General features: G+C 50.2%; 2 protein-coding genes across 2 annotated transcripts in view; both read right to left on the reverse strand.

The window, feature by feature from the left end:
* The window catches only part of OPTC (opticin), a 15,920-nt gene extending 9,294 nt beyond the window's left edge, over positions 1 to 6,626 (reverse strand). The window contains exons 1-5 of the mRNA XM_017851543.1: positions 6,374 to 6,626; positions 4,029 to 4,300; positions 3,136 to 3,274; positions 1,407 to 1,565; positions 100 to 302 (exon numbers count right to left, since the gene is read on the reverse strand). Coding sequence (XP_017707032.1) covers positions 100 to 302; positions 1,407 to 1,565; positions 3,136 to 3,274; positions 4,029 to 4,259 — 732 coding nt within the window. The 5' untranslated portion in view covers positions 4,260 to 4,300; positions 6,374 to 6,626. The remainder of the gene's footprint in view (positions 1 to 99; positions 303 to 1,406; positions 1,566 to 3,135; positions 3,275 to 4,028; positions 4,301 to 6,373) is intronic.
* Positions 6,627 to 10,551: 3,925 nt separating this feature from the next.
* Positions 10,552 to 25,713, reverse strand: PRELP (proline and arginine rich end leucine rich repeat protein). The gene is made up of 3 exons (XM_017851585.1): positions 25,529 to 25,713; positions 16,054 to 17,042; positions 10,552 to 13,518 (listed from the first exon to the last, which is right to left on the reverse strand). Exons 2-3 carry the CDS (start codon positions 17,024 to 17,026, stop codon positions 13,343 to 13,345), a joined length of 1,149 nt encoding a protein of 382 aa, XP_017707074.1. The 5' UTR covers positions 17,027 to 17,042; positions 25,529 to 25,713; the 3' UTR covers positions 10,552 to 13,342.
* Positions 25,714 to 27,729: the final 2,016 nt, after the last annotated feature.

A 27,729-nucleotide genomic window follows, 5' to 3' on the forward strand; every position in this document is an offset into this window, starting at 1 on the left:
TGGTGGGGATGGAGGTGGGTGGTGGGGATGGAGGTGGGTGGTGGTGGGTGGAGGTGGGTGGTGGAGGTGATAGATAGTGGACCTAAGGCCTTGACTCACCCTGAAGGCCACAGGTTGTATCCCCGAACTCCGGAGCCGATTTTGGCGGACATCCAGGATCTCAATGCCACTGGGCAGCACGGGCAGAGCTTCCAGCTGGTTCTCTGGGAGGATGAGGTCCTGGAGGGCATGTAGCAGGCGGAAGGCATCATTATCGATGGAGGAAATGAGGTTGCTGGAGAGGTCAATCCTCTTCAACTTTGCTGAGAGAGGTTGGGGGAGAACAAAGAGATGAACCAGAACACAGTCTTTCCTTGCCCAGAATGGAGCTGTCTCCACACCTTGCTCCTTCCCTCTCAAGATGAGGGGATTCTAACCAGCTCCCCACCTGCACTAACCCAAACCAGAGGAAATAACATAAATCAGGACTCCTTGGAAAAGCCCTCGGATGCCTCAGTGCCCCTCCCTGGAATCCTGTCCTGTGTGGTGGCCGCCCACCTTGGATCCTTTAGAAGTCTCTTAAGAGCGGCCGGGCGCGGTGGCTCAAGCCTGTAATCCCAGCACTTTGGGAGGCCGAGGCGGGCGGATCACAAGATCAGGAGATCGAGACCACCCTGGCTAACACGGTGAAACCCCGTCTCTACTAAAAAATACAAAAAACTAGCCGGGCGAGTTGGCGGGCGCCTGTAGTCCCAGCTACTCGGGAGGCTGAGGCAGGAGAATGGCGTGAACCCAGGAGGCGGAGCTTGCAGTGAGCTGAGATCTGGCCAGTGCACTCCAGCTTGGGTGACAGAGCGAGACTCCGTCTCAAAAAAAAAAAAAAAAAAGAAGTCTCTTAAGAGCAAGAACCAACAGGCCCAGGAATCCCTGGATCCACCTCACCTCCACTTGTGAGTCTACACAAAAGGGCGCTGAGGCCCAGAAAGGTTCTGGGTAATTAGTGGTAGAATCGGGATCAGAGCCCAGGTCTCCTGTCTCAAGCAGGGCATAGGGCATAAAATAGCAAAAAGCACACAAACAACCTTGTAAACAGCATCAGTGCCATGGAGAGTAGATTTAAGACAGTCCTGCCCAGAGGCCAGCTGATCACACAGCTGTCATTGCTGGGACATCCTGAAGATGTTGGCAGATCATACCTTCCCCTCCCAGCTTCCCAGACCTTTTTGCAGAACAAATAAAAATAGGTCCCTTCCACCATCTAAACATTTCAAGGAAGGGACTTCTAGAGACTTCGGGCTATGACCCTTTGACAGCTGGATGGACTGAGAGCCAACAGGAAAGAGTTAACCCAGTGTTGGTGACTGTTCTAGTGGCAGGGTGGCTTCCTATGCCTGCCCCTACTCATCTTTTCCCAGGGCATTACATACTCAGCCCTTCGAAGTCTTCGGCCCTGATACGGCTGATGCGGTTGAAGCGGGCATACAGGTAGGCAGTCCTCCGGGGAAGAGGAGGAATGTCCTCTAGGTCAATGTCATCGCAATACACAGAGGAACCAAGACACACGCAGACCAGGCAGGTGGGCAGACCTGGCCCAGGTGAAAGACAAAACAAAGGGAGATCTCTTCAGCCTCTGGGGCCAATGGCCCTTGCTGCAGGGAGTGTCTGAACCATGGCCATCTGTGCCTTTTTGATAGCCTATCGGTTGCTGCCCAGAACTGACAGGCACCATGTACTCAGTGCTGTGGGCTGCTCCCAGCCTGTCACTCTGTCCTTGACCCCAGAGAGGCAGGTCCATCCTCAGTTACTACCCAGTCTAAGCCCATTTATAGTTTCAGCAGACCCTGGTTCTGTGTACATTTTCCTGGGCCTATGTGGGTATTTCTAGGACATCCCTTGGTCTCTTTTCCATAGGATTCCTCTCTGGTCCCAAAAAGTAAAGCCAGAATTAAGTGGGATGGCCAGTGGTTGCTGGCTCTGCCATCTGCCTCGGGGAAGAGAAATTAGATATGTTCTGTGTGGCTCCAAGAAGCACAATAGAACCAAGGTGGAGAGCACAATGCCCACTCAGCATCCACTTCCCCTTCTTATGGCATCAGCATGCCAATTTTTCTTTGGGAAGTAGCCCTCTCCTGTTCTGTTCTGTCCATAACCCTGTCTTTGTACCCAGGGGTCATGAGGTTAGGCCAGGTCACCCACCCCAAGTAGTTGGGGAGACTTTATTGGATCATACAACTGAATAGCGCAGGTGGTTTCTGTCACCTGCTGTCACAAGGCACAGAAATTACTGAGAGACCAGTTTAGCTCACCTCAAGGAAGAACTCTGGTAGCAGTGACACAGCCCCAAGATTAAGGAGCTCTTCTCTGCCCGCAGTGACCAGGAGGAGTGGGTGGAGCAGAGGGGCCCCAGCATCTTTCTTATCCTGAGGCTGTGAATGGGTTCAGCTGAGGCCCTTTATGGCCTCTTTAAGCCTGAGACTGTAGCTCTGAGAGGTCATGGATTCCTGACTGAATGGTTTTCCTACCGATGCCCCAATACCCCCGGTCCACCCAAGGCAAACATCCCAAGAAGAGAACAGGGAAGCTGGGGGCAAGCAGGTCCAGAATGAACTTCACCCTTCCTCTGCCCACTTCTGACTGCCAGCAGAGTGCCGAGGCCTCACTGCCAGGCACGCTAGCTCCAGCCTCCAGGAGGGCATCGGGAAAGGAAAGAGAGCTGCTGAAGAGGGACTTTGAAGCTGAAAAGCAGTGTGACTACTTCATTTGCTCCCACGCCAAGTGGCAGCCACAAAGTTACTTATTCTTCTCTACAGGTTTTTAATTGTCTCTAATCTAATCACCACTCAACCTGCTTCCCCTGTCATGCTATTAATTAAGGCAGGGTGGCTTTGCTAGGGCATAAGGGAGTTCTTGCATTCTTTGCTTCTTACTCAACTTGTACATTCAGGCAAAAGTATTAGGGACAGCCAGTGCCTGTCTTTGATTTCTTTTGTCCTGTTCTTACTGTGGCTATTTCCCCTCCTCTCTCTGCTAGTAAGGGTAGCCCTGACCCTCCACGTCCCAACACTGACCACGTTCCACTTTGGTACCCCTGGTGCTGGGTCATAGCTGCTTGGCCTATGACCTAGGGATATTGTGACCATGTGACTGTGCACTTACCATGGTTGGGCTGGGAACTCAGTAGCAGCCTCGCTGTAGTAGGTCTGGTCATCGTGGGGTTTGATGAGGGTGTCCTTGGAGCTGTAGTGCTCTTGGCGGGACTGATCCTGGTTGCGGGAGCGAAGCTAGTCACCTTAACCTGGAGATGTAGCACAGAGTACACAGTAACCCAGCTTTTGCCTGAAAGGGACTTAACTTTGGACCCTGGAAACCTCAGTGATGGATTTTAAACCAGCAAAAAGTCACTGTGGAGAAGGAGGGGGAAGGGATAGCAGAAACACTGTGCAAAAAGGGGAACTGAGAGAGCATCGGGTCTGGCATGTCCATCCTCTGGATGAAGAAACTGAGGCCCGGAGAGGAGAGGGATGAGGATCAAAGAGCCAGCAGGTGGTCAAGGCAGAGATGGAACCTGCTCTCCCAACTTCCCAGGCTGGCGCTCTTCCCCTGCTCCACACCGACCAGGCTCATGCAGCAATCGAGTGGGGGCTTCTGGGCTTGCATCCCACGCTGCTGCAGTGAAGGCCAAGAGGGCCTAGGAAAGAACTTCAGACTGGAGGACAGTTTCAGAAAAGAGACGGGGGATGTGGCACTTTTATTTCCCAGACAATATGATGAGGACGTTCGAACCCCTCCCCAAGTGAGACATGGGTTTGGGTCCTACTTGACGGCAGAGGGAGGGATGTATGACTTCTGAAGAAGGAGGAGTCCCAGGTTTGTGTCCTCTTTCTTAGTATCATCTAAGTGACAAATCCCTATGGAGGGATAAGAATTTCCACCTCATAGAGAAAGAGGTAGAGGCTTGAGACCCCCATACTATGGGGCAGGTGGGAGGGCCCGGGCCTCTGACTCCCAGTGGCATGCAGGGAATGCAGTCAGTCTCCTGTGTCCCTCACCTCGGGGAGCTGGTCCCCATAGTCTGTGAGCTCCTCATAGTTGCTCAGGTCAATGACTTCACCATAGTTGTCTGGGTTCAGGACGTCGTTCCCCAGAGGCAGAACTTCAAAGGAATCGCCTTCCCTAGGCATCTGCTCCTCTCTCCTCTTCCTCTCCTTCCTTGGGAGAGAAGCTGTCCCTGACTCCTGCAGCACCAAGGCCAGCAGACTCAGGAAAGCCAGGAGCCTCATGGGGAGGTGGATGGGAATGAGAATCCCTTCAGCGGCAGGTCCTGGCAAGTGGGCAGGAGGAAGGGCAGCGATCTGAGGGGCAGGCTCTCCAGAGGGTTGTGGGAACGGCTGGAAGATTTACCCCACTTCCCACTCCCACACATGCAGACTCAGTGCCCTCATCACATGCACAAACTCCCTACCAGCTGGGACGATGTCTTGGGGGGTATCTCCTAGCAATCCCCGCCCACCACTGCCCCACTTGAATGTTTTTACACTCTTACCCAAACACTGATATTCACTCACAGAGGCATGTGCAGACACATCTCAACACAGACACATTCACAAGAGTCCCCTTGTCTACAAACCAGGCACACACTGGTACATGCACACAGATGTCCTCTCTTAACCCCATGCTCAGAACATGACTGCTAGTCACTAAGCTCGATTCAGAGAATGCCAACATCAAAGAATCTTATGGGGTCTTTTTGTTTGTTTGTTTTTTTGAGGTGGAGTTTCGTTCTTGTTGCCCAGGCTGGAGTGCAGTGACGCTATCTTGGCTCACTGCAACCTCCGCCTTCCAGGTTCAAGTGAATCTCCTTCCTTAGCCTTCTGAGTAGCTGAGATCACAGGCACCCAGCACGCCCGGCTAATTCTCGAATTTTTAGTAAAGAAGGGGTTTCACCATGTTGGTCAGGCTGGTCTCAGGTGATCCACCTGCCCTAGCCTCCCAAAGTGCTGGGATTACAGGCGTGAGCCACCACACCCAGTTGAATCTTATGGGTTTTTATAAAGATCATCTTTTCTTGCATTTGCTCAACAAACATTTATGGGTGTCTATTGAGTTCCGGGCACAGGACTTGTCTCTGTGGGTACAGAATGAATAAGGCACAGCCCTTTCTAGGAGCATCTAGTCTCTTTAGGAGACATAGACTTACAATACATTACATTCTTTTTTACATTGTATGTTGGACATGCAACCTACAATGTAAAAAATAATGTTAGTTTATGAAATATACTTGTAAATGCAGTTTTTTAGAAACAGATTATTACAGGTACAACAGTTCTGGCTGGGTGTGGTGGCTCATGCCTGTAATCCCAGCATTTTGGAAGGCTCAGGTGGGTGGATCACCTGAGGTCGGGAGTTCGAGACCGGTCTGGTCAACATGGTGAAACCCCAGCTCTACTACAAATACAAAAATGAGCCAGGTGTGGTGGTGGGCGCCTGTAATCCCAGCGACTAGGGAGGCTGAGGCAGAAGAATTGCTTGAACTCGGGAGACAGACGTTGCAGTGAGCCCAGATGGTGCCACTGTACTCCAGCCTGGGCAACAGAGCAAGACTCCAGCTTAAAATAAGAAAGAAAGAAAAAAAAGAGATCTTTGTGTGTGATTGCGTGAGTGTGTATGCATCTGGAAAGTTCCTTAGATAGCTGTGTGCATTTGTGTGTGTGCACAGACACCTGCGTATGATATGCATGTGAGTACACATGTTCATGTAATTCGTATATGTATAGACGGGTCAGGAAATGCATGTGGTGTGGTGCTGTATCCAGGCATAAGTGTATACCACAGTCATCCCCAGTGTAGGCTTAACACAGCCCTCCCCAAAGCTAGCTACACAAATTTCTAGTAGGCTCTCCCCCTTTCTTTCTTTAAAATGTTTATTTTTTATCTTTTAATTTTAATTTTATTTTCTATTTTTAAGACAAGGTGTCACTGTGTTGCCCAGGCTGGAGTGTTACAGCATGATCACAGCTCACTGTAGCCCTAACATCCTGGGCTCAGGCAGTCCTCCTGCCTCAGCCTCCTGAGTAGCTGGGACTACAGGCATGTGTTACCATGCCCAGTTAACCTCGCCGCCTTTCTTAATTTCAGCTGGGCAAGGGGGCAAGCCCCCAGCAGTAGCAAGAGGTGTTTCTTCACCTTACCTCCCATACCTCACCCCAAACGAATTACATAATCTTAAAAAAAAAATTTCTAAGACAGTTTAGTGCCCACTCAGAAGTCTTGTCCAACTTCTTCGGCCAGAGGCCTAAACTCTCTTCATTTTCCCTGCCCAATCCCCTGCCCCAGCCAAACACTTTGCCCTCATTTGCATACTGATGGGCCAAAGGCCTTAAACCTTGAACCTTACCCCTTCAATGCTTCTGGATCCTGGGTGGAGAGTCCTGCAGCTTCCAGAAAGGTGGGGACTCTGGTGGAGGCAGTCTGAACTGGGGCTTGGGTTAGACAGTGGTGCCCAGGGGAGGGCAAGGAGTTAGCCAGGCCTGTGACCAATCAGACTTCTCATTCCTTCTGATGTCCAGCTGTTTCCCCTCCTCTTTCCTCAGGGGGTCCCCTGCCCCATTCCTGTGCTTGACAAAAGGGAATTCTCTCCCTGCCTTCTGCTTCGCCCCCCACCTCCAGCTCCTGCTCTGTCTCTCCTCTTACTCTGTCAGCGCCTTCTTTCTTTTCCTCGCCCACCCTCCTGATAAGGCCACATCTTTGAGGAACAGGCAGTGCCACCCCCCGCAAGGAAGGGTCCCCATCCCTCATATTCTGAGTCCTCAGAGAAGGCTGGAGTGGGGGGATGTGGAGAAACAGAGCTTGTCTTTCCAGCTTCTTTCTCCAGCCAGAGAGTGATGAGGCTTCACTTCATAGCCAGAATCCAAAGATAAAATGAGGTGGAACTGAGGCACTTCACCCCCACCTAGAGTGCCAGCACAGAGACCACAATTGAAGAAAATGACCAGAGGCAGGAGCTGCAGGCCTAGGTGGTTCAAAGAGAAGGTGTATGGGGGATATGATAGGATTTGAATGCCAACTTCAAGTTCACAGATGATGATCATGAGGATACAGGAAATTCTCTAAATCTGCTAGGAAGAAACTAAATGGAAATTGGGAGATGGGCCCTAGAAAGGATCATAAACACCAGAAGACATTGTGTAGGGTCCTCGGGGGCCTAGGAAGTATCCTCTCCCCAACCCTCAGAGAGGTACAGTCGTCCCTCAGTAACCATGGGGGATTGGTTCTGCACATCCCGTGGATACCAAATCCACAAATGATGAGGTCTTTTATATAAAATGGTGAATCTGCATATAACCTACGCACATCCTCCTGTGTACTTTAAATCATCTCTAGATTACCTATAGCACCAAACACAAAGCTTACACCTCACTCTGTTCACATAGATTCCACACAGTACTGGCACACAGTAAATTCAAGTTATTCTTTTCAGAACGTTGTGAATTTTTTTTTCTGAATATTTTCAATCTGCAGTTGGTTGAATCCATGGATGTGGAACCCACAGATACAGAGGGCCAACGGCAATTATCTGGAAGCACTTCCCTTTCCTTGATGCCTCTAGCAGGCTGCCAAGCAAGTCCTTGATGAAGACAGATGTGGGGTGGTTAAAGAATCTTCCTCCAGCTTCTGCCAGCCTGTGCCCCGGCGTCCACCCAAGTTTCTCAGTGACTCTCCTTGTTCCCTACTCCTTTCCACCAACCAGATACTAAATTCCAGCTGTGAGCCCCCGTAAAGATCTAGTCCAAATCCTTGTGGTATAGATGAGGAAAGTGAGGCCCAAAGAGGTGACATGACTTGCCCTAGGTCACACTGAGCTAGGGCCAATGCCTAGATTTTTTGACTATGGGGTTAGAGAGTTTTCTTTAGTTCATATGACCCTCCCTATTTCCACCTTCTTCCCCAGGAATCCTGAATCCATATGTTTCCAGGCCCTCAGAGCAGATGGCTTGGCAGAACTCATCTCTGCCCTGGCACACCAGGTGAAGAGGTAGATCTAATAGCCTGGCCCATGAGGGCAGCATTTGGCTTGCTGTGTTCCTGGGCACCAGCTGGTGTGAGAGGGGGCTTCCCTCAGTCCAAGAGGCTGGTCACCAGAGAAGAGCATGTTCCTGTACCCCTGGCAGCCCCCCACCTGGGGAGAGACACCATCAGAGGCTCTGCTGGGTGGAGGGAAAGATAGTCCTGGATCCTGGAGGGCACCCAGGAGGCAGATGGCACATTTGGCGGGCTGTATGCCTCCCTCTTCTCTCCACAGCCTGGGCTTTGCAGCCAGAGGCCCTCCGCCCCCACAGCCAGCCTAGGCGATTTCCCCCCTTCCACCCCACACATTTATTCCTGGGAGAAATGCAAATGCGAGTGTTCATTCACTCTCCCTGCCGCCTGCTCCCACCCTCCCTCCCTGCTTTCCCAGTGACACACACGGTCCTGCCATCCCTGCTTGGTTGCCGCACCCCCACCATCGTTCCTTCCCAATACATACACACCTGCTCCCCCCACTCCCGGCAGGAGTCACATCCAGACACAGGCTCGCATCCTAGACCCTCTCCCAACTTCTCTTGCTTTCCCAAGTTCGCAGGTCACACGCTCTTGTTCTCATGAATATAAGAGGCTGTCCATGGATGTATACATGCAACCTGGGGGGGAAACGGCTAACTCGGCAGACTGTTGTTCCAGGCAGCCCAGCTCCCCGAGAGCCTGGCAAAGGAAGCAGGAGGTGGGGGAGGCGTCCTAATCCTAATCTCTCATTAGGAGAGGCACACGGCGTATTGATGAATCGGAGGTGGCAGGTGGTATGGACAGAAGTCTGGCCAGCCAACCCTGTTGTTGCCCTTTTCATGGACAGGGAGAGAGAGGCAGGGAAGTTCAGGAACCCTCCTGTGTTTTGGAGGACAGGGGTATATCCCCTGCTGAGGGCTTGTAGCCACATAACTCCATGCCCGGAACATGACCCTCTCTTCTTTTTCAGACACACAAGCCCCACAGAGTAGACTCCACACCTTCCTACCTTTGTACTCATGCTGTTTCCCATCCAGGTGGCGTCTTTTTTTCTTTTGTCCACCTGGCAAAACCTGATTTATCCCTTAAGAGCCAGCTCACATGGTAGGAGCCTTTCTGGTTTTCCTCAGGTAGAGGGAAGAGCCCTCTCCTCTATGCTGTTCATACACAGCATTATTACAAACACTTAGGACACAGAGGTATCCAGAGGTATCCATTCATGGATTTCTTTCCCTTTACCAAGGTAGAGTTCCTCAGGGGTGTGCCGCTGTGTATATTACCCATCGTTGAATGCTTAGCGGGGGACCTGGCATGTGACCGATGTCTGCTGAACATCTGTGAAGTGAACTGAAGTAGATGTTTAGTAGCCAGGCAGCAGCAGCGAGGGCGTCACCTGGCAGTTCTCTTCTAAAGAAGATGGTGTAGGCTGGGAGGGTCAGGAACCCCACTTTTGCACCAACCTTCCCTTGGAAGAGAGGACACCCTGTTCTAACCCTTCTGTGGACTTCCGCATGGCATGTAGACCATTCCAGATGACTTGGCTCTATGTTCTCTGCCCTCGAGACAGCTCTTTTACTGTTTTGTATGCACACTACATCTCCCCAGTTAGTCTGTAAGCTTCACTTGGGCAGGAAAGATGACCGTTTTGTGTCTTTCTGTCTCTGCCTCGGTACAGAGCTCCTGGGAGACCCTCAACAATTTAGTACGTGTGGGTTGAAAGGACCTGAGGATTTGGGTTTCGAATGCAGTTGTTAGATTTCTGGTCTGACTTTAGGAATATATATATAGATATTTGGTCTGTGTGTGGGCAGTCTTGTGGAATTGAGGATTAATTTTTCATGAGGGTTGTGAGTTTGGGAGAAATTCTTCAAGAAAAGGCTTTGGGGCTTGGCACAGTGGCTCACACCTGTAATCCCAGCACTTTGGGGAGGCCAAGGTGGGAGGATCACTTGAGGCCAGGAGTTCCAGACCAGCCTGGGCAACATAATGAGACCCTGCCTCTATTAAAAAATATGAAGAAAAAAGAAAGAAAAGGCTTTAGGATAGCTTTCATAGGAATTTCTTAAGAATATAATCTTCTCTCCACTAATTTTGTTAGAGCAAGTAAGAGGCTTTGGGGCTTGGCATGGTGGCTCAACGGTAGGGGGTGGGTGGCAAGATGACTTTATTTATATTTTTATTTATTTATTTTGAGATGAAGTCTCATTTTGTCTCCTAGGCTGGAGTGTAGTGGTGCAATCTCAGCTTACTGCAACTTCTGCCTCCCGGGTTCAAGCAATTATCCTGCCTCAGCCTCCCAAGTAGTTGGGATTACAGGCATGCGCCACTACACCTGGCCAATTTTTGTATTTTGAGAAGAGAAGGGGTTTCACTATGTTGGCCAGGCTGGTCTTGAACTCCTGACCTCAGGCAATCTGCCCGCTTTGGCCTCCCAAAATGCTGGGATTACAGGCATGAGCCACCTTGCCCAGCCGGCAAGATGACTTTAAAGTGTTATTCTTGACCTTTTCACACCGTCGAGTTCAAGCAGGGTGTTTTTCATATTACTTTATTTCCTCTACTGTGAAGCGTGTTGAAATGTGGAAGTTATTTCACAAAGTTAACACGGTCTTCAAGAGAGAAGAGATATACGTGCAGAGTACACATGTACACCTACATACACACCTGTTTATGTCGATGACAACAGCATGGAGGGAATGAACTTGTGCATGGAGAAGGGGGCTTTTTTAAACTCAAAAGAAACCAGCCCATTGTGTGTGTGTTTGGGGGAGGGGAGCCTGTAAAGCCAATTTACCTTGCATCCCCTTTGGCTTAGAGCTGCAGAGGGCGATGGAGAGCAGACATATTCTAGATTGGGCAGTGGGATGATGGTGATTGCGTTGCTGCTAAATGAGTCTGGGTTTGCAGGATGGAGGGAATGACCTCTCCCCTGAGGGCCTCATCAAAGGGGCTGAGGTTGCAAGCTGTGAATAAGATGCAGAAGGAGCTCTTATCCAGGCCGAAGCACCAGGTTGCTTTCGGCCATAGCGCACCATAACGCATCGACTTTAAGCAGGAGCCTTGGAGAAACCAGCTGCAGCTGGAAAAGAATGCTGCGATTGTAGTGGAGCACGGGGGGGAAGGAGACTATGATGAAATGGGCCCTATTTTCCATAATTAGCAAAAGAGAGAGGTGAGAAGGAGCATAATGGGAATTTCTTGAAGTCAGGGACCCAGCTTAATCCAATTTCTTAAAAACCTCTGGAACATTTTCATCCTAACTTGGGGTGGGCACTGTGTCTTACTCATTTCTAGAACATCCATCCCCTGTGCCTCCCACCAACATACACACGTAGGGGGCTGAGAAGGGGCAGCATCCCTTGGAGGAAGTTAGGGGGAAAGGTGAAGTCGAGGCAGCCCTGTCTGGACCGGGTTCCACTTGGAGACCTGCCAAGCCGCTCACCTGGGCCAGGCATGGAGGGTGGGGAAGCCTCTAGGGGAGAGGCAGTCCATACAGAAAATAAATTACTCAAGGGAAGGGGCAAATATTTAGGACTTGTCCTGCATTCGAGTATGATTTAAGGTGTGGAGCCCCAGACTCAGAACATGAGCGCAGGAGGGACCTCAGAGGAACACCTTTTTTTTTTTTTCTTTTTTTTTCTTTCTTTCTTTCTTTTTTGAGACGGAGTCTCACTCTGTCGCCCAAGCTGGAGTGCAGTGGCACAATCCCGGCTCACTGCAACCTCCGCCTCCTGGGCTCAAGCGATTCTCCCGCCTCAGCCTCCTAGTAGCTGGGATTACAGGCACGCGCCACTACACCTGGATAATTTTTTTTTTTTGTATTTTAGTAGAGACGGGGGTTGGGGGGGTGGGGGGGTGTTCACCATGTTGCCCAGGGTGGTTTCGAACTCCTGAGCTCAGGCAATAATCCGCCCGCCTCGGCCTCCCAAAGTGCTGGGATTACAGACGTGAGCCACCGCGTCCGGCCAGGAGCATCTTATCCACCTCCTCGGTTTACAGATGAGGGAGCTGAGAAGGAACCCGGAAAGGGCATACAACAAATAGGAACCGACTGTGTCCTCACCTGGGCTCACTCACGATGGGAATGAGCCCAGCCTGGGGACGTTTGTGCTCGTTAGACCTTAGAGGGGAGCGACACCATGCATACGGCCCACGGTTATTCCATGTGGGACCCCACTGGCCTCCTCCACCGAGGAAAATCACCCCAGGAAGAGGGCCAGGCGGAAGACTGGAGCCAGCTGTTACCTCCACCAGCCACTAGGTGGCACCCACGCGTCTGTCTCCGGGGAGAGGCGATTTTCAAACGTGGAGGGGCTTCTGGGAGATGTCCAGGTGCTCCGCCCCTTCCTCCCCGTTTCTCAGGAGCCGCCTCCCGGGGGTGGAAAAGGCTGGGCCGCGCACACTGATGGAGAACAGATGGCGGGGGCGGGGCTGCTGCCTCTTCCCTCTCCCGCCCCCACACAAACACTGTGAACGCTGCTCCCTAAACCCGCGGTTGGGCAAGGGGGCCACAGGACCCATCGACGCCACGCGGGCCTATCCGGGCTTGAACCCCTCCCCTCTCCCATGGCTGCTTCCTAGTTCCTTGGGCCATTCTTCTCCTTGGCTGTTCCCCCTGAGGCCCAGCCAGGAGAGTGTGTGCTATGTTCACTCTGGAACAGGAGAGATCCCCCTGCGCATCCCTGTGACCTGCTGGCCAGATGCAGGCCCCTGCGGGAGCCCTGACCCTGCACCCCACCTCCGTCATTCCCTCGCTCCTCCTTCCCAGAGACCCGGGCCAGCGGGGCCAGGGCGATGTCTGGTGCTGGGGAACCGCGCGGCGGAGCAGCAGCTTTGCCAGAAGGGACCCTTGGCCCAGGAGAACTGGGTTTCTCGGCCTCTTTGAGCCAGAGGTGCCCAAGATGGAGGAGTCCCCAGGGGGACTTTCTGAACCTTACCTCCGGGCTGCTTGCTCGGCCAGGACCATGATCAGATGTCAGTCCACGGCCCAGATGTACTCAAGAGTGGCGGGTGGGGGAGGAGAGAGAAGGGGACACCAAGTCTTTAGACACATCTGTGTTTCTGGAACAAAGGGAAACCACAGAAGGCCAGGAGTTTGGGTGTGCACTGGGTGTCTTTCAACTGGGTGGGACCAAACCGAGCCCTTGGAAGTCTCGCTCCTGAGGCTGCAGAAGAATAGATGGTTTTTCCCTGCCTCGAGGGTGGGATAAGGGAGGCAAAGCTGGGAGCAAGAAAGGGAGAGAGAGAAAATGAATGGCGGGCACAGGCGCCTGGGCCCCAGCCTTCAAGTGCGGTCAGAGCAGATCCGGTGGCGGAGTAGGGCCTAGATGACCACGGACTGCAGGAGGCGGAAGCACATCATGAGGTCCAGCGGGATGGGCGGCTTCAGGTAGTTCCCATCCAGCCGCAGGTAGCGCAGGTGTGGAACGTTCTCCAGGTCCGAGGAGAAGTCATGGAACGCCACTAGGTTGTTGGGGCAAATCTGGGTTCCGTTGATTTCTACGGAAAAAGAAGACGAGAAATCAGCGGGGAGTGGAGGCTGGCGGCCAAGATGAGGAAGCGGAAGGGGGAGGACACCCGAGAGCAAGGACTGTAGACTTCTCTCTGAAACTGGCTAGCTTTGGGAATGTGTGATCACAGATGAGCTGCCTTGACCTCCAGACTCAGTTTGCTCATTTGTAAATTGAATTAAGTTGGAATTGATCAACAACTGTTATTACAAGTTCACTCTAGAGAATTGGAAGTAAATTTTGAACCGGGCCTTCAAGAATAGGTAGGATTACAACAGGTGGAGACCTGGGGGATGGTGTTCTGATAGAGGAATCTTTGAATGAAGTTGTGGAGGCCAAAATTCTGCTTGTGGGCGAATCTGGGAATAGTAATAGTGCAATGTGGTGTACTAAGGAGAGTAAGCTGGGAAGGTAGTTAGGCTTTCAGACAGTCTTTCACTAAGAGGCTTTTGGTCTCTGGTCTGAGGAATGGCAGTGAACAGGACTGTCTTTATGAGAGCAATGTTATTAATAGGATACTTGAACCATGGTATCCTGGAGTGTTAAATCTGGAAGGGTCCTTAGGGATCCCTATGTTCAGGTTTATGCTGTACAAAGATGAATCTGGCTACAGTGTGGAGAAGCTATGGAGTAAGGTGAGATCTGAAGCCAGCAGATGGATGTGAAAATCACTCTGCAGGTTTTCCTTTGAATTGGATGTGAGACATGAGGATGGGCAAAAGATGGTAACTGAAATAGGGATGACAGGAAGAGGAAAGAGGGTCTGGGGAGAGCTCTGGAGCCCCAGGGACATGATGAGCCTACTGATTCTGAAGGGTCTGTGGCCTGAGATTCCATTTCCTCCATCACATCTTGTTAGATGCCGGTGGCACCAGGCATGCCAGCATTTAAATGAACTGTTTTATTCTCCCTAAGCCTTGCCTCATTTATGGAGGAGGAGGAGGAGGAAGAGTAGGCATCATCTTCATTGTAATTGTCTTCCTCTTCCTTTTCCTCCTCTTTCTCCTTCACCATTGGAGTAGCAGAAGTGCCCTGACACAGGGGTTTTCTCTTATGAGCTTGGGGCTGGCTGTTGCCTATCCACACTGATGCTGAGTTCTTCAATCTGTGAAATGGTAAGAGTGGTGCCTGCCCTGTAATCAGGGGAGAGAATGTTGGCAAAGGCATTTTGCAAGCTGTTTGAGGACAGTACCAGTGGCAGCATTACGGTCATTGTGAAGAACGTAATTGTCACACTGACCTAGGCCCCACTCAGCCCATTCTGTCTGTGAAAGACACAGGAGACAGGCTGGATGGGGTGGGCCCATGTGGCTGAGGTGTGAGTTCTCTCACTTCAACCTTAGAAGGCTGGGATATCTTCTAGCAACCTGTTCTTCCATAATCTGGTAGAAACCTATCAGCCATTTATTAATCAAGGTATCCTTTCTGTCTGTATTTCGGCCTCATAGCTTCCTGGGGGTAATGTGTTTTATTTTAGTGTACTGTCTCCAGGGTAAAATTAGACAGTCTTCCCCTTTTCACATTTTTTTTTTTTTGTAAGATTAAAAAAAAATCCTCCCGTACTTCTTGAAATTATCCCAAATGAGTGAACAGATCTATTCGCCCATTGTTGGTGTCCCTCTCATTCTTTGGCTTGGAACCTAAGGATCCCCAAATATCATTCTAAGGGTCCTTCTCTTCTCCCTGAATCCCTCTCTTTCCTTCTACTGCTGCATCCCTTGTGTGAATGTAGGCTGATTTTGTTCAAGGACCAGAAAATATTATTTCACTTCTAAAACTTTCTGCTGATGCTCTACTCAGAGTTGAAATTTTTGATTGAAGCAAAACTGCAACTTCCAACCTCCTCTCCTGAGCTACAACTGATACTCCAAGTTCAGGACCCTGTAAATGTCAGTCAGGCAAACTCTCCCTTAAGTCCACCTAAACATTGCACACTTCCACATAGATTCAGAAAGCACCAGCATACAGACCTTCTTTTCCTGACTGCCACGTTTTTACCAGTTGCGTACCCTGAATAAAAACCCAGGCTCAGGGTTGGGAAGAAACATCCTCCCACAGGGGCAGGTTTCTGCAGAGGGCCGGCCCAGGACATTTCAGGATAGGTATTAAAATGTCTCTGTTCTGTCTTTAGTATAATGTCCAGGAGTATATTCCATGTCTACCCTACCTATAGATCCAGTTGCCAAGGAACTGGGACTGAGGAAAAATGGAGGAAGAAAACCTATGGCCCTCCAGGTATGGTATTCTGGGCACTTTCTCCATATTAAACTATTACATCCTCATATCACCTTCATGATAGAAGGTATTATTACCATTCTCACTTTACAGATGAGGAAACTTCCCAGAGAGGTCAAATATCTTTTCAAGGTCGCCCAGATAGCAAGTGGCAAGGCCATAAATTGAAGTCCAGTGCCAAAGTGGATGCTTTTTATACCACCCCACCCTGAGACTCCCTAGAGAGGGTGGAGGTGCTACACAAGCCAACATCCTTGCCTTCGGCCCCACCCTGGCCCACCCCACTCACTCTCGATGCTGTTGTTGTTGAGGTACAGGTGTTCCAGCCTGTTGTTGATGGCAGGCACACTGCTGATCCTGTTGTGCGACAGGTGGAGCACGAGCAGGTTGGAGATGTTAAAGGAGTTCTTGGGGAGTCCCCTGTCTGTCAGCTTGTTGTAGTTAAGCCGAATGAAGGCAAGATTGGGAAAACTCTTGAAATATCCGTTAGGGATGGTCTCAATCTTGTTGCTGTCCAGGTAGAGCTGGTGAATGGCGGTAGGGACCCTGGGCGGCATCTTTCTCAGGATATTGTGGGCCAGGTTGAGCTGCATGAGGTTCTTGAGGCCCTGGAAAGTGTCGGGCTTGAAGACGCCGTCGCTCAGCCTGTTGTGCTGGAGATCCAGGAGCAGCAGGTTCTCCAGCTTGCTGAAGACGCCAGGTGGGATTCTGGAGATGTGGTTCTGGCTCAGCCTCAACTGCTCCAGGTTCCGGGGCAGGGCTGAGGGGACCTCTTCCAACTGGTTCTTCTCCATGTAGAGGAACACCAGGCCCGGCAATTTCTCCAGCACCCTCTGGTCTATCTTGCGGATTCGGTTGTTGTCCAGGTTTATCCATCGCAGGCCTGTGGCATTCTGGAAGGACTCCAGCGGGAGCTCAGTGATGAAGTTGTTCTGGAGATAGAGGTAATGGATGCGGGGTGGGATGACAGGGACCTTTCGCAGGTTGCGGCTATCACAGTAGAGGGCAGATGGGAAATCAGGGGGGCAGTAGCATTCGCGAGGACAGTCAGGGAAGACAGATGGAGGGCCTGGAGGGAGGGGAGGAGGCAGGTCTGTTGGCTCTGCTGGTTCATGAGGCTGAGGAAAGCTGGGTGTGGGCCTGGGCCTGGGCCTGGGTCTGCGCCCGGGCCCAGTCCCGGGTCTTGGTCGTCTTGTTGACTGGCCTTGGGCCACCGAGGCCAAGATGAGAAGTGGGAGGAGCCAGCAGAGGGGTGACCTCATGATCCAGGTGATACACCTGCAGGGAGAAGACACAGGAGGTCCTTAGCCTTGGGCCCTCAGTAACTAGATGTCATGTTTTTGAAGCCAGAATTGGGCAGAACTAGAGCTCCAGGGAAGATGGGCAGAGCTCGGGGAGCTATGGAAGCATCTCCTTGTTTGCCTATACCCAGCAGGTGAGGGAGTAACAAGGGTTTGAGGCTCTGGATTCCTTGGCCATTGGCTTAGCCACTTGATGTGTTGAGCCTGCTTTGAAGAGGGCAGGGGGCATGCTGGTAGAAAGCACACTGGGGGCTGGGCGCAGTGGCTCACGCCTGTAATCCCAGCTCTTTCGGAGGCCGAGGTGGGTAGATCACGAGGTCAGGAGATCAAGACCATCCTGGCTAACACGGTGAAACATCTTGTTTCTAACAGAGATGTTAGAAACATCTCTACTAAAAATACAAAAAATTAGCTGGGTGTGGTGGAAGGCTCCTGTAGTCCCAGCTACTCGGGAGGCTGAGGCAGGAGAATGGCGTGAACATGGGAGGAGGAGCTTGCAATGAGCTGAGATCACTCCACTGCACTCCAGCCTGGGCGACAGAGTGAGACTCTGTCTCAAAAAAAAAAAAAAAGCACATTGGGGCTGGGGCTGGGGCGGTGGTGTACACACCTGTAATCCCAGCACTTTGGGAGACCAAGGCAGGTGGATCACTTGAGGTCAGGAGTTCGAGATCAGCCTGACCAACATGGAGAAACTCCGTCTCTACTAAATACAAAAAATTAGCAGGGTGTGGTGGTGGACACCTGTAATCCCAGTTACTTGGGAGGCTGAGGCAGGAGAATCTCTTGAACCCAGGAGGAGGTTGCAGTGAGCCGAGATTGCACCAATGCACTCCAGCCTGGGCAACAAGAACAAAACTCTGTCAAAAAAAAAAAAAAGAAAGAAAGAAAGAAAAGAAAGAAAGAAAGGACACTGGACTTGGAGTCAGGAGTCCTGGGGCTTGTCAGAGAAGATCCTTAACCACTCTGGCCCTCAGTCCTCCCATTCACAAGCTGAGAAAATCATCAGTGTCTTCATGAGAGGGGTATTAGGATGTATGAACATCCTAATGGATGTATGAACCATAGTCCATAGTTAGGACTATGTACCATAGTCCTGGTTAAATCCAGAAAAATCCTTAAAGATCCCATAATATAGTGGTTTTCCAACTCTGCCTTCATTTCTGTGGAGCACCCCTGTGGGGAGAAGACTGAGGAGATGGCCCTGGGGTACCCTCAACCCATCCCTATGCCAACCTCAGCAGCTCTCTTTTTAAAAAACCTATTATATATAATGAGGTTTACCCAAAGCATTCATTTGGTGTGGGGAGGGAGGGGGACATGTTTCTTTGCTGAAAATGGCTTGAAATCCACCTATCAACTCTAGACCCCACCGTTTACAAAACTGAGGACTGGAGGGAAGAAGTGGCTTGCCAAGGCCAGGATGCTATTTAACAGCAGACCCAGGACAAGAACCAAGGCCTCCTCCCTTCCAGAGGAGAGCTAGTGGGATCTTGGGAAGAGAGGGAAGTGCTGCCGACACCTTTGCATCCACCCTGGCTCATAGATGCTCTGGGCCTCCTCACCCCTCTCCCTACTCCCTGCACTTGGCTCAGAGAACGCTCGTCTTTGCCATTGGGAAACATGCCAAGAATGTCTCCCCAGATGTGGAGGCTCCCAGGAAAATAAACAGGGAAGGGATTGAAAGATGTGGAGAAAACACTTTCCTTTCTTTTGATCAGATATTGCTTCTCCCATATCCTTTGGAGTTGGTGGTATTGAGGTGGGATATCAAGAAGAACCTCCCACTAGCCTCAGTGACATTGAAATATGCAGCTGAAGGATGTTTTGGTGTTGCCTTCCTTCCCATTGGCCCCGATGACCCTCCAGATAAGGCCATGTGGTTTGAGTTGAACTGAAACTGGGGAAATAACAACAGACTCATGACTGCAGACAGAAATAGGCAGCTCCCACGGGCATCCCCCTGGCCTAGGCTAGGAAGGGTCCCTGGAGGGAATGCCCTATACCTTCCCCTCTCCAAGGCTATCATTCCTATGACACCTCCAGCCAGGATCCACATTCTCACATTGCTTCAACTGGCCCTCCTTGCCTCTTCCTCAAAATTGGGGTGCCCCTTCCACTGCTTCAAGGTCTGGACACACTGGGGATAGAAGCTTCTCTGAGATAGGGTGGGCTGGAGTATGTCCCCAGCTTGCATCTGGACCCTGTGATCACTGTGCTGATTCAGACACTCTGCCTCTCCTGCCTTCCCTCTGAACCCATGTCAGCTTAGACTCCTTTCTTGCTTGACCCAGTGCCTGGCTCCTTGCTGGCTTTGATCAAAGGAAGACAACAGAAGCCACTCACAGCTGCTAAATTCTAGGACAGATGCTCAGGAGAAGCTGAATGTGACAAGAAACTGGAAAGAGAAGAGCTTAGCTATGGATGGGTGGAGGGTGTCTCACCGCAGCTTATGCGCAGGGACACACACACATACACCCTTGACCCCCCAGTCTTCACACTCTCACACACACACCTCTCCAGGTCCCATCACATAAGCAAACTCACTCACTTATCCTCTGTGTGAATATGTGAGCCCTTATGCAATACACTGAGTATCGGAAGGAAAGGAGGAAGGCAGGAGGGAAGGAGGGCAGAGACTGTCCTTCAGCCTCTATTGCTTCTCCACCTCCCTCTAAGGTGGTCTCCTCCAAGGCAGGCCTCTCCAAGGGGGTCCGGAAGGCCATTTTTCCTGGCCTCCTATCACAAAGGATCTTGCAGTTAGGTTTTTGGCTTAATCTGTTAAGGATGTAACATTCTCAGAGATACATTGCAAGGATTAAAAAGAGAAGGCATTAATTGCAAAACTTTAAGCTTGAGTCTTGTTGGCTGAACCCCACTTCACTTGTAATTGGTGAACTATGAATTAACATTGTGTAAGTTCTGTTATTTTCTGGAAAACAGAACAGTCATCTTGCATATAAATTAAGGGGGTGGTTAAAGCATTAGTATTCGAAAACATTTCTAAAAGCCTCAATTTTTATGACCCTGATTAAAAAAAAGTTTTTTCTAATCACCCAGAAGCCTAGAAATGAGCAAGAAATCTTTCGTACTGTGAAAAGCCCTGTCCCAAGGAGGCTCCCAGCACTGGCGGGGTTTTCCTGTATCCCTTCATTGCCTTTGTCACTGAAAGCATATGCCAGGGACTGGGCACCAATTTGCCCAGGGCTTCCAGCAAAAGCAGTGAGGCATCGTGGGCTGTGACTTGTGGCTGAGTGGGGTGGGCCGGGGTGAGGGTGGGTTTCCTTGGCTCAGTGCCAGGGCAGCCTGGTCTTCATCGTCAGGGGTGAGAGGAACAGGCAGGTCACTCATAGCTCCACCCAGCAGGCTAACCATGCACGCCTTCTCATCCACAGTAAACACAAGCCTTCCTCTTCGCCGTGTGCAGCACCAGACCCTTTGGTAACTTGTCTTTTCACTAGTCCTCTGACCTGTTTACAAACCTCTGGGCCTACCCAAGCTGCTCCCAGAGCCGATAGGAGGTTCCCCAGGAAATCGCTCCCAGGAGCGAGTTATGTGGGGAAGCTGAACGTGTTCTCCTCCCCTTCCCTCAGCCCCAGGGCTGAATCAGAACCCTTCCAAGTGCAGGGATGCTTCTTTCTTAAGGAAATAGCGTTCATTTCTAAGGCTTTTCTCATGGGGTGATGCCTCTTCCTGCTGGAGCTTTGCCGTGAGGCAGAATGAGAAGTTGTGACAGCTGACAGCACAGCCATTCTCTCTGGCAGGGCTCCGTGATGTCCTAGGTCTCTAAAGCCAGAATCCATGTGACAGACTGAGAGTACCTGGACTCCATGGGTAGTCATAGTCCCTCCTACAAAGCCTCAGAGCCTCACTCTATGCTCCCCTTCTAGAAAATTCTGTCCAATCATAAGATTCCTTAGGATGGGTCCCTGTGTGTTTTTAAATTTTTCTTGTGCTTTCGCAAGTGCACCTCTCCACCCACAGCTTTCTACTGGGCTCTGCTCATTGCTCAATCAGTGAAGGTTTGTTGACCACCTACAACAGCCAACTGCATGCAGTTCTGCTCTCCACCATTGGTTCTGGAAAAGCTGCTGCTTAATGGAAGAGAAAAGCAATGCTTTGCCCAACCCAACACTCACTCTCTACATTTGAGAATGTTTCCTAAGAGAATTTTAATTTCTTTTTTTTCTTTTTTCACTTTAAACAAAAATGAGATGGGGGTCTCACTATTTGCCCCGGCTGGTCTTGAACTCCTAAGCTCAAGTGGTCCTCCCACCTCGGCCTTTCAAATTGCTGGGATTACAGGTGTGAGCCACTGTGCCCAGCCCCTAAGAGAGTTTTAAATTCTAATTTCAATTCCAATTATTGTGGATCTGGGCTTGACTCCTGGCTCTGACTCCCCAACCCAGGCTTCTCATCTGTGTGAGGATCAAATGAGATCATGCATTTGAAGGCATGTTATAAAGTGCAAAATATCTGCAAGTGGCAGAGGCTTACTTACTCATTTATTTGTTTATAAAGAGCAGATTATCCAGAAAGACGCTTTGATTTTTTTTTGTTGTTTTGTTTTGTTTTTTTGTTTGTTTGTTTGTTTTGTTTTGGTGATACAGGGTCTCCCTTTGATCAGGCTAAAGTGCAGTAGTGCAATCACAGCTCACTACAGCCTTAACCTCTCTGGGCTCAGGTGATCCTCCCATCACAGCGTCCTGAGTAGCTGGGACTACAGGCATGCGCTACCACACCAGGCTAATTTTTGTCTTTTTTGTAGAGATGGGGTTTTACCATGTTGCCCAGGCTGGTCTCAAACCCCTGAGCTCAAGTGATCTGCTCACCTCAGTCTCCCAAAGTGCTGGGATTACAGGTGTGAGCCACAGCGCCCCCATGGACTCCTTGATTTTTAAAGTGGGATAGCCCCCTTCCCTATCTCTCTCATTAATTTATTGTTAAAACCCAGGACTGGTGGAATGTTTCTGCTCAGAGCAGGGATGGGTGGAAGTCCTGATGGATTGGTCAAGTCATTAGGAGCAGCTATTTAAGGCTAATTGGCTTTGTATGGAGAGGTTGAGGTTGGGCTGGGAATGAGGTTGGGTTTGTCTCCCAGGGCTAGGCAGGGTTAGCAGCAGGGTTACTCTGCACTCTGAGCTGGCATTCTTCTTACTTGTCAGATCTCCTGTCTAATTGGTCACCCCTAAGCCTCCATGCCTTGACCCAGAGCTACCCTGCGGTAGAGAATGGGGCTGCTTCTGACCCAGCACTGTGCCTGTGAACATTGGAACATCCCTCTCTCTTTTTTCCCTTCTTTCTGTTCTCAACCTAGATGTCGAAAGCCATCCTGCTCTCTTTATCTCTTCCTATAGTCCAGAAGGGGGTTGAAAGCAGGGAGAATCAAGCAGTCTTTGCCAATTTATGAGCACAGTTAGCAGAGGAGTGAGCCTGAGGCCCTTTCAAGGCCCCCATTAGGACTGATATGGTCCTGAGATAACAAAGGAGCCTTATGGGGCGTGATGACTTCAAGACGCCCCTTTCTAGGAAGGTGAAATGATAGAAGGATGAGCTTGCCTGGGGCAGTGGGAGGAGAGTCTGCTAGGTGCATACTAGTTAGAAGAGAAGATTCTCACCCCTCCACCACTACCTAGTGATGTGAACCCTGTTCTGGGCCTCAGTTTTCTTATCTGTAAAATGGGAATAACAGAATCTTCCCTATACCTGTATTCCCTACCCAGTTGTCAGAAGCAAGTGTGGTTAGCAGCTTTAAAATGCACTACAGATCAAAAAGTGCTAAAAATAAAAATAACACTATTATGGAGAGACCATCTGTCTCCCCAGTGTCTACCACAAGGCAAAGTGTAAACAGAATGAAGATTTTCTGGCCTCAAGCCACCAGTCTAGAAGAGCAAGTTTTCCATTCTGAGTGGTGGGGAAGAAACCAGGGTGAGACGACTTTTCTCTGACAGCCTGCCACCTACCATATCCTTCTCTGCCCCGCTCCCCCAGCATCTCCAACCCTTGAAGAAAGCCTAGAAGAGTGTCTGATGCCTCGAGTAGTTATAGATCTGAGACCCAACCCTGCAGTTCTTCAGATGCTTAGCTGGGTAGGCTTAGGCAAAGCAATTGCTTTTCTCCTCTGTAAAATGGGCATATTAACACATTCTTTTCTGTTTTGAGAGTTAAATGAGTCAATACACGCAAAGTGAGTGTTCTGTGAATGTTAAGGTTTTGTTGATACTATTTCAAAGTAATGGGGTCTCTTTCCCTCCAGCCTGGCTAGAGGGCAGCCCCCATGCACTGCTCAAAGGCAGGGATCCTTGCGGGTGGGGTACCAGCTCTTCCACACAGAGCAACTTCCTCCCCTTTGTGGCTTTGTGAGATCACACTTGGGTCTCAGAAACGACTAATTGAGGAGACTCTGGAAGCCCCCAGCCACCTAGGGAAAGCTTGTTCTGTCTTTCTTTTTTTGTCTTTTTTTTTTTTTTTTTTTTTTTTTTTTGTCTTTCAAAATGGCTTTATTATTTTGCCTTCCCACCAGCAGTAAATGAGAGTTCCTGTCATTCACCACCTTCTCACCCATGTGTTCTGCAACAGGTGAGGGGACACTGGCCAGAGAAGGTGCAAGTCTGCCTTCCTCAGCAGGCCGTGGAGTTCCACTGTGATTCGTGACTTCTCCCAGCCTTTTGCACCCAGCTTTTTGCCCCTTCCAGCCTTGAAATACTTCACTCACATGCCCAATAAATGGGGTTGCCCACGAGGGAGGTGGAGGGGGAATGAAGAAAGTGTTCGGCCCACCCTTTGTGAGAGCCCAGACAGGCGGCTGCTGGGCAGGAGGAGCAGAGACCTAGAAGGGTCAGGGGAAGAGCCCAGCACGTGCTCCTGGGGTCCTGGGGCAGGCAGATGAGCAGGTGAGGGGAAACAGAAGCTCTGTGGAGCCATCTTGGGGGAACTTGCTGACTGGAATGTTCCTCTGTGGTATATATGGCTGCTTGTGCTTGCAAGGAGGAGAGAGGGAGACAGCTCTACCCTGTTTACTCCCACTCCCCCAAAAAAGGGATGGCCTATTTGGGACACTCTGGAGCTCCTTTTCCAGGACACAGTCCTTCTGCCCAGCTAACAGTGCCAGAGTCTTGGGCTTAAAAATTACAGCAAAGCTCTCTCTCAGGCCCCTGATTCTCAAGCTCTGGTGGACCATCAGAATCTCCTGAAGTATTAAACCAAGACTCCTGGGTCTTGATTCAGTAGATCTGTAGTGAGAGCCAACATCTGTATTTTTAGTAAGCCCTCCACACTCCTCCCTCTCCTGCCCTCGGGTGATTGTGAAGATCAGCTGTGTGTGGGACCCTGATCTCCCTCCACCCTGCCTGCCTTGGGACAGCCCCTCTCTATTAATGGAGAGGAATGAGCAGGGGAGCAGGAGAGGGGCCACCCTTCAGTTTTCCCCTCCCCAACTGCTTAAGGAACTGCCGCCCTTTTTTTTTTTTTCTCCTCTGCCACAGGACCTTTTGCCAACCTGAATGGTTGGAATAATTTCAGAACGGCTTTAAATAAAATATTTTCTGGCTGCCTGCAGGAAAATAAAAAATAAAAAATGAACTGTCCACAGAGCTGGGAATTAGGACCTGCAAGGATTGAGAACTGGGTTGCTTTTCTTTCTTTCCAAAAGCCAAGTGGTTTGGCCCAGTGAGACAGAAATTCAAAACTGCTGAGAAGACCCTGTGCAGGTTGGAAAAAGCCACTTTTCTGCCGCTCCTACCCAGTCAAGCCCTAAATAATGAAGAAACCCTTCCAGCTCCCACTCTTGCTTATCTCCTCCCTATTCAGCCTGGACTTGGGATGCAAGATTTTCTTCTGGCTCTGCCATCTCAACGGGAAGACGTACTTTGCCGTTGTTCTTACAGCTGGGGAGGTGTGTGAAAGGGTGAGAGACAAGATGCGGGAAACATGTGTGCCTGTGTGTATGTGTCCGCTGGTATCTGGTGACGATGTGGTCTAGCTCTGCATGTCAGATGCAGAGGGCAGAGGTGAATGGACAGGATGTCTTCATTTTGTATGGCCATGTGGGGTGGTGGTAGTGAAAGTGCAGCCTCCGTGTGATGTGTGTGACTTCCACAATGTGTGACAATACACAAAAGGTGCAAAGAAATGGGTTCTGGAGTCCAGTTTCTATGGAAACACCTGATCTGTAGACACTTTGTGCAGCGTGGCTCACTGTGCTACAACAAACATCTGTAGCAGAAAGCTTAACTTTTGCAGCAAGCAAATATAGGGGTATAGAGTGATGAAAAGAAGAGGAAGAGGCTATAGGAAAGAAATTAGGAAGACTAAATTTGAACTCATTTGAGAGGAGAAAGAGGTGGGAGGAAGGAAGGAGTAAGAGAATAGAGACTAGATCAGTAAACGGACAGATCAGGAGGAAACTTACTGGATGAAAGATTCTTCCCAGTCTCCTGCCCATCTCCCGACTGGGCTTACCTGCACACACTCTGCCTCTCCTCTCAGCTCTGAGTTTAGTCCTCCTCTTCCACCCCCTCCCTTCGGCGGAGCTGTGGCAGCAGAGAGCCAGCTAGAAGATCTGATCTCCCAGTGGTGTGTGCGTGCTTGTGTTTGCCTGACTTTTCTTCCACCAGATCCTATTGGGGTGGGGAGGTTAGCTTAGGGGGAGGGAGGGGCAGATCTTAGGGAGGGAGGGGAGGAGAGGAGGGAGGAGGGAGGGAGGAGAGAAGAGGAGAGAGGGAGGGAGCTTGGGAAAGGAGGAATGACAATAAAGTCTTTATTTGGCAGCCAAAACTCCCAAAGACTTCATCCACACACCATTCCCACTAACAGACTCATTTTTAATAACATTTCCTTCTGCTGCTGCCACTTCTGAAGAGGGGTTGTTTGACCCATGTTTGGAAAACAAGCCAAATTAACAGAGGGAAAAGGCATGAAAAGCAACCTCTGTGTAAGCCAGGACCGGATGGCTGGGTCCAGCACTAGCCTGTTTAATTCCTCCTGACAATTGCCTTGCCTTCTGGGGCTGTTGCTCCATGGTGTTAAATTCCTAAACCAGTGAGGGGTTTGGGATGCTTCCTCTGAGCAGTGACAGTCTTTCCCTAAGTTATCTTCTCCAGGAGGTTGCAAAGGGAGTGGAGTCTCAGGCTGGCATAGGAGATAACTTGGGTTTGGCTGCCAGAGCTGTTCTGAGAACCAGAGAGGGAGAAGGCTGGCCTGAGTTGCACAGCAAAGTTAAGGCAGAATTAAGATTTAATGTAAGACCTAAAGTCACTGTTCCTAGCTCATGTGGACAATGCAGTGGCTTCTTTCAGCTTCTCTATATCACACTTAGGTGAGATTTAGGGGCTGTGTGGTCATCACACAAAGTGATGGGAAATCAAAATTTCCCCCGTGCATATCAACACCCCAGAAGACCCATTCAGGTAACACCATTACCTCTAACAATCCTCTAACAATGCCCCTCAGTTAAGAAAGCACAACACACTTGCAGTTAAGTAGATGCCCATCAAAATTTCCTGCCATGGCTGGGCATAGTGACTCATGCCTGTAATCCCAGCACTTTGGGAGGCAGAGGCAGGTAGATCACCTGAGGTCAGGAGTGCCAGACCAACCTGGCCAACGTGGTGAAGTCTTGTCTCTACTGAAAATACAAAAAATTAGCCAGGCGTGGTGGCAGGCGCCTGTAGTCCCAGCTACTAGGGAGGCTGAGGCAGGAGAATTGCAGAGGCAGATTCTCAGTGAGCCAAGATAGTCCTGCTGCACTCCAGCCTGGGCAACAAGAGTGCGACTCTGTCTCAAAAAAAAAAAAAAAAAAAAAAAGTCCTGCCATCCCAGGTGACTACTTAGAAAATGCAATACAATTTTCTTCTCTATTATTGGTTCCATGGAGAGCTGCAGAGCCCAGTGACAAGGGACTGCCTGCCTGCCCTCCCCAATATGGGGTAGAGGACAGAACATTAAAATTAGGGTCTGCAGCCCTGGGCTCAGCCACTCACAAGCTATGTGATCTTAGGTGAATCACTTGATCATGAGGACCCTGTTTCCTCATTTATAAAATGTGGATAATATTGACCTCACAGGGTTGGGAAGATTAAATATTGTAAATGTGAGAGCACTTTATAAACTGGGAAGATAGTACGGTTTAGGAAAGGGATTGTGGTGAATGCTAATCAGCCTAAGAAAAGAAGGAAAAATAAAACCCAGACCTTTCTCCAACCCCCATTCCACCCCAGATCTCATGGCTTCACACCCTGCTGGTGAGGTCTTGCTGGAAGACAGCACAGATCCTCTCCAGGTTCACATTAACCGTGGCTCTGCCAGGCTGCTCATGCACTTCAGTTCTCATGCAGATGGGATATGGCGTCTTCTGCAGGCTGGGAACATCAGACCTCAGATCTGCTTGTTTCCCTTGGTGTGGTGGGTGGTAGATGATAGAGTGCACAAAAAGACTGGCCGGGCACAGAGACTCATGTCTGTAATCCCAGCACTATGGGAGGCCAAGGCAGGAGGTCTGTTGAGCCCAGGAGTTCAAGACCAGCCTGGGCCACATAGGGGGCCCCATTTGTACAAATAATTTAAAAATTAGCTGGGTGTGGTAGTGTGCACCTGAAGTCCCAGCTACTTAGGAGACTGAGGTGAGAGGATTACTGGAGGCCGGGAGACTAAGTCTGCAATGA

This window comes from Rhinopithecus bieti, unplaced genomic scaffold, assembly GCF_001698545.2.
Source record: "Rhinopithecus bieti isolate Rb0 unplaced genomic scaffold, ASM169854v2 scaffold_33903, whole genome shotgun sequence".
NCBI classification, from domain to species: domain Eukaryota; kingdom Metazoa; phylum Chordata; class Mammalia; order Primates; family Cercopithecidae; genus Rhinopithecus; species Rhinopithecus bieti.

Bases quoted from the DNA above. Each gene is read 5' to 3' on its own strand.
- PRELP (XM_017851585.1), bottom strand. From the start codon at position 17,026: ATGAGGTCACCCCTCTGCTGGCTCCTCCCACTTCTCATCTTGGCCTCG. The intron at 13,519-16,053 runs GTGAGTGGGGTG...CTTTTTCCGTAG, and splicing joins CAACAACAACAGCATCGAGA to AAATCAACGGAACCCAGATT.